Source organism: Eurytemora carolleeae, unplaced genomic scaffold (assembly GCF_000591075.1).
Source record: "Eurytemora carolleeae unplaced genomic scaffold, Eaff_2.0 scaffold2761, whole genome shotgun sequence".
Classification (NCBI taxonomy): domain Eukaryota; kingdom Metazoa; phylum Arthropoda; class Copepoda; order Calanoida; family Temoridae; genus Eurytemora; species Eurytemora carolleeae.
The window spans coordinates 1-6,496 of NW_019398646.1; the positions used below are offsets into that span (position 1 = coordinate 1).

Below are 6,496 nucleotides of genomic sequence, written 5' to 3' on the forward strand. Positions count from 1 at the left end.
ATTGGACATAATCAATACTCTTTTTTTTTTTAAAAAGTGTAAAAAAAGTTATATTTGAAAAGTAGGAAATATGTTTCGATATTTTTATATCATCATCAGTCCTAGGACAGAGGAATTGAGTCTTTGCCACAAACTCTGATTTTCTAATCCCTATATCTTTCCAACAACATGTCTTACACATCACATTTAATGTTTCAAACTATGAATTCTGATGGATCAAATATTCAAAGTCTAAAATATTAATGGTTTACACCATCAGGTTGCTAAGATATAGGGATTTGAAAATATGACTTTGTGGCTCAGTTCCTTCGACCAATAAATTATAAAGATATAAAAAAGGCAACGATTACAAAATGAATAAAGTATTTGCCACAAACTCAAATTTTCTAATCCATTTATCTTAGCAACCTGATAATAGTATATTATTCGTAGGAAGAAAGTGTAATAATCAAAATTATTGTTATAATATTAAAAGAAAAACCGTGGAAAGGACCAGTAATTTGTAATAACTTTTGTAATAATAGAGGTAAAGGGTACTCACTTTGCACCGGTATTCTATCAATTAATAAGGAACATGAACAAATACTCTATTCATTCCCCTTATTAGAGGCCTGGATAGGGGACGGAGGGGGGAGGTTTTCTTATAAATATTTTTTCATGTTCATTATAATAATTATTTTAAGATTTTAGGTCTTTTAGAATTTTAGGCCTTGAAAATAAAGCCAACTGTCCCAGGGATCGTCTGCAACCGAAAAAGACTAAGAATCATTTCTATGATGCAAAATCAAATCAGGGAAGAAAAATAAAATTATAAAAAAATAATTAACATTTCTACAAACAGAAAATTATGATTTTAAATTATTTAAACCCATATCATACTTTAGTTAGTTTCTTTAAAGGTGAAAGATCCAAATAATTTTTTTCCTAGAAAAACTTAATATCTCTAAATAGATTATATTTTATCGGACACAAACAAAGAAAATGACAATTTAAAATCTTTTTAAACCATAAATTCTTTTAGGAAGTGTCTTTAATATACTCTCATATTAGTCGCATCTAATTCATCTTTGCTCCAAACCTTGGAGGTGTTCTCTAACTCATTAATCCGTCTCCGCAAGGTTGTACTAGAAGCTCACAGTGACATCTTGTCCGTCTTAGTTAAATACTTGAGTACTACTGTAAGATCACCCATCCTCTCTATGCAAAGATAACTTGTTCTCCATTCTAAACTGTTTCTTTCTTATCTCTGAAAATAGGTCAAACATTAACATACAATTAGGATCCATTGAAGAAAAACATAAATCTAATTAATGTTAATTTGACAGTATGAATTTACAGAACAACAAACAATTTAACATGAAAGCTTGATGAAAAATCTTTTTAAAATATTTGCAACACATTTAAACAAGAAATCCGCATTCAGATTAAATTACAAAACAAACATATTTACAAAAATGAACATTGGTGTAGACTGTATAAACCAAAAACTGTGTTAGCAGGTTACCACTCAAATTGGATAGAAGAATATTGAATACGGAAAGTTTCTATGCAAGCATCAGATATTCTTTTTCCGTATACACGCACAGTCTATTCCCTGCTAAGCTCAGTATCTCCTGGAGTCTTTTTTCTCATTACAATATACCAGCAAAAATATTTACAAAAATGTAGACTGTACAAAGCAAAAACTGCCAAGAAAAAAAGTATCTCAGAAGAATTAAAACAAAGAAAAAACTTTAAACTAGGTTTTGACAAGACAAGGAATTTTTATTTACAATAGAAATCTTGAATCTAGAAATTCGGAGGATATTCTTCCGAGTAATATTCAACAGTTCTTAAATATCTGTGTTCACAGGTTACCACTCAAATTGAACAGAAGGATATTGAATACGGAGAGTTTCTATGCAAACAGCAGATATTCTTTCTCCATACACACACACAATCTTCAATCTATTCCCTGCTAAGCTCAGTATTTCCTGGAGTCCTTCTTCAGTCAACTCATCACAGAATGCCAGCTCTAGGTTCTCCAACATTGGGAGAGATTTTACTCCGTCCTTGAATCCGACCCCTGTGATACAAGTCCAGGATACATTTAGATATCTTAGTTTACTCCCACATATTCTCAGTATCTCCACCAACCCAACATCAACCAATTCTTTGCAACCATCCAGGTACAGTATCTCCAGGTTAACAAGAGAGTAGAATCCTTGTTCTAATCCAATCCCTGTTAAATTAGTGCTGGATATGTTTAGATGTCTGAGATTAGTTCCAGATATTTTCAGTATCTCCACCAGACCTCTATTTTCCAAACTTTCGCACCTAGACAGGTTCAGTGTCTCTAGGTTGGGAAGAGACTTGACTCCTTCTATTAATCCGATCCCTTTGATACTAGTTCTAGATACATTAAGATGTCTGAGTTTACTCCCAGATATTCTCAGTATCTCAACCAGTCCTCCATCTACCAACTCTTTACACCTATACAGAATTAGGGTCTCTAGGTTTGGAAGAGACTTAACTCCATCTTTTAACCCAATCCCAGTGATACTGGTTTTAGATACATCCAGATATCTGAGTTTTGTCCACGATAGAATTAGTATCTCAACCAGTCCTCCATCTGTCAGGTTACTACAACAGTTCAGGTCCAATGACTCGAGATTTGGAAGAGATTTAACTCCTTTCTTCAGACCAATCCCTGTTATACTTCTATTAGAAGATAAATCTAGATCTCTAAGTTTACTCCTGGATATTGTTAGCATCTCAACCAGTCCATGATCAATTAGCCAATTACAAGAAGCCAGGTTCAGGAACTCTAGGTGTGGCAAAGATTTTACTCCTCTCATTATACCAACCCCTGTTATGTTAGAACCAACTAAATGCAATTCTCTCAGATTACTCCTATATCTTCTCAGTATCTTCATCAGTCCTTTATCTGACAGCTCATGCCAATCTGCCAACTGTAGCTTCTCTAGGTAAGGAAGAATACTAGGAAGACGACCAGTAATATCTCCTGTATTCTTCATACAATAAAAAATAATAGATTTTAAATTGTTATGAGAGAGTGATGTCAGAACGATTTCATCCTGATCCTTATTTTCATCTTTATCCTCATGTTCAACAAACCAAATACTGATAGATTCCAGCTCCTCGTGTTTCTCCACCAAGTAGTTGAACACTGGACCACAACCAGGTGTAATAAGAAGAAAAATATTCAACTCTAAAAATAAATTTTATATATACTACAAAATTCTGTTTAACATAAAAATTTAACTAATTTGAATAAAAAATGCAAGGAAATAAATTGAAATATGCATTGCAAACTCTTTGTTGAAGGTGTTACCTTGAATACTACATATCTCGTCTGATAATCTTCTCAGTCTAGAAGAATCAACTTTTCCACAAATCCTCCAAACCTTGAATGTGTTCTCTAATTCATCAATTCGTCTTCGCAAGGTTGTACTTGATGCTCTTAGTGACATCTTGTCCTTCTTACTTAAATACTTGAGCAAGACTATCAGATCATACTCTACCATCCTCTCTAATCCCGACAACAATATCTCCATTTTAAGCTTATCTTCTCTGAAAAATACAACTTTAACATTCGCTGTATATTCAAAATAATCTTTTTAAAAACAGAATGACAAACAGAGAAATTATACGTAAAAAATATGTTGATTATCATGACTATACCAAGAAACAAGTTTGAGAATCCCATTATTCTCATTCAGTTGAATTATTCCAATTTTTTTTCATCTGTATGATTCATTAAAAGCTGAAATTAACTAAGTGCTCTAATAACAAAAAGTAACTTAAAAAGTAACAAATTTTAAAATATTACAGCTTTATGTAGAAATCATATTTTACATCTAAATATCAGAATATGTTCTGAGTTCTCCAACTTGGGGGGTTTTCAGATCTTTCTCCTGATATCCTGATGTTTAATTATGAATGCAATTAGAACCAGAATATTGTTAAAAAAGATACACTTTTTTAAATGTTAATCAGGAGTAATTAGGATGACTGTAGCAGAAGATATTAAAAATAAAGGAATTATAAGAAGAAAAATGGGTTGAGTAAGATTTACAGAAAATATATTTGTTTAACAAAAACAGAAATATTGAGAAGAAAAAACAAACCTCTGAAAAACATTCTATTAATATAATGTTCTCCTCAGTTAATTCTAATCTGTAGTGTTTACGTACTACGGTGGTTACTAGATTCGAGGATAGTCCATCTAGATAAACAATCTTCCAAATAATACTATTTTTAGATAGAATTCTCTGAAATGTGTAAACTGGTTAAATCTCAAAATAGACAGAAGGATATTGTAAACGGAGAGTTTTTGTGATTTTATGAGAAATATTGTTTCCATATCCTTGCACGGTCTTCAATCTATTCCCTGCTATGCTCAGTATCTCCAGGAGTCCTTCTTCAGTCAGCTCATCACATTCTGATAGATCTAGTTTCTCCAGCATTGGGAGAGATTTTACTCCTTCTTTGAATCCAATCCCTGTAATATTCGTTCTGAAAACATCCAAATATCTTAGTTTCTTCCCAGATATACTCAGTATCTTCACCAGTACTCCATTTGACAACTCATGGCAATAAGCCATGATCAGTGTTTCAAGGTTTGGTAGTGACTCAACTCCCTCCATTAACCCAACCCCTGTAATACTAGTACAGGATACATCCAGATATCTTAGTTTCTTCCCAGATATTCTCAGTATCTCCACCAGTCCTCCATTTGACAACTCTTCGCAACAAGTCATGATCAGTGTTTCAAGATTTGGAAGTGACTTAACTCTCTCCTCTAACCCAACCCCTGTGATACCAGTTCTGAATACATCCAGATATCTTAGTTTACTCCCAGATATACTCAGTATCTCCACCAGTCCATCATTTTTCAGGTTACTACAGGAATAATCTCAAAATAGACAGAAGGATATTGTAAACGGAGAGTTTTTGTGATTTTATGAGAAAAATTGTTTCCATATAGTTGCACGGTCTTCAATCTATTCCCTGCTATGCTCAGTATCTCCAGGAGTCCTTCTTTAGACAGCTCATCACATTGTAATAGGACTAGTTTCTACAGCATTGGAAGAGATTTTACTCCTTCCTCGAATCCGACCCCTGTAATACTAGTCCAGGATACATCCAGATATCTGAGTTTACTCCCAGATATTCTCAGTATCTCCACCAGTCCTCCATTTGACAACTCTTCGCAACCAGACATGATCAGTGTTTCAAGGTTTGGTAGTGACTTTACTCTCTCCTCTAACTCAACCCCTGTAATACTAGTCCAGGATACATCCAGATATCTTAGTTTACTCCCAGATATACTCAGTATCTCCACCAGTCCATCATTTGTCAGGATTCCAGGAATCCAGGAATCCAGTTTCAATGTCTCGATGTTTGGAAGATATTTTACTCCTCTCTTTATACCAACCCCTGTTATGTTAGAACCATCTAACTTCAATTCTCTCAGATTACTCCTATATCTTCTCAGTATCTTCATCAGTCCTTTATCTGACAGCTCATGCCAATCTGTCAACTGTAGCTTCTCTAGGTTAGGGTGAGTACTAGGAAGACGACCAGTAATATCTCCTGTATTCTTCATACCATGAATACTAATAGATTTTAAATTGTCATGAGAGAGTGTTGTCAGAACGATTTCATCCTGATCCTTATTTTCATCTTTATCCTCATGTTCAACAAACCCTATACTGATAGATTCCAGCTCCTCGTGTTTCTCCACCAAGTAGTTGAACACTGGACCACAACCAGGTGTAATAAGAGTATAGATTGCCAACTCTAAAAATAAAATATATTCACTCTTCTACAATTATGATAGTAAAAAAAATAAAAAACACTTTGCCTCACATCACGTATCCGTTGATATATGTTGTTTTTTGTATTTCTTTTGTAGTGTTCCAACCAATTTACTCTGAATGCATTTATTCATATTTATCTTGAATTTTATGTATTATTGCCAAAATACATTTAGTAATCCTTTTTTCTTATATTTGGTATAAATACACTAGTCCAGTCAATATTGGTAAATGATTGTACCTGCAGATATAAACATTTGTGGACAAAATGTATCAACAATAAAAAATACTTTGCACAGCAATCTCAACATTGCTAAAAATGAATAAAAACAAAAATGAACAAAATCACCAAATTACGTTGTACTTAAACACACAAACAGTGGTCGGTGATTATATCAAAATAATGAAGATGACTTTTTTACTAATAATGTTTTGATTTCTTATCAGCATTTATGAAATTACAAGTTTACAAGTAAACAAAGAGAAGCTAAAAATTGACAACTTCTCTTTGTTTACATATTTTTGTGTCTCTGCTGTTTGAAATATTGGTATTTAAAAATTAGAATAAAGCGTCGTCTTCAGTGCATTGATATATACAACGACGACTTATCTGAAACCATAAAATGACATTTGTAAAAAGAAGTTTATGAACATTTAAACTTGATGGTTTACAT

The 6,496-nt window shown here is 33.1% G+C and overlaps 1 protein-coding gene across 1 annotated transcript; it reads right to left on the reverse strand.

Moving 5' to 3' along the window:
• Positions 1–1,857: 1,857 nt before the first annotated feature.
• Positions 1,858–4,763, reverse strand: LOC111717562 (F-box/LRR-repeat protein 3; the record flags this gene model as incomplete). The annotated part of the gene is made up of 3 exons (XM_023493062.1): positions 4,375–4,763; positions 3,335–3,573; positions 1,858–3,211 (listed from the first exon to the last, which is right to left on the reverse strand). Coding segments are annotated over exons 1-3 (1,982 nt in total), but the record flags the coding sequence as incomplete, so codon positions are not given.
• Between the last annotated feature and the right edge of the window lie 1,733 nt (positions 4,764–6,496).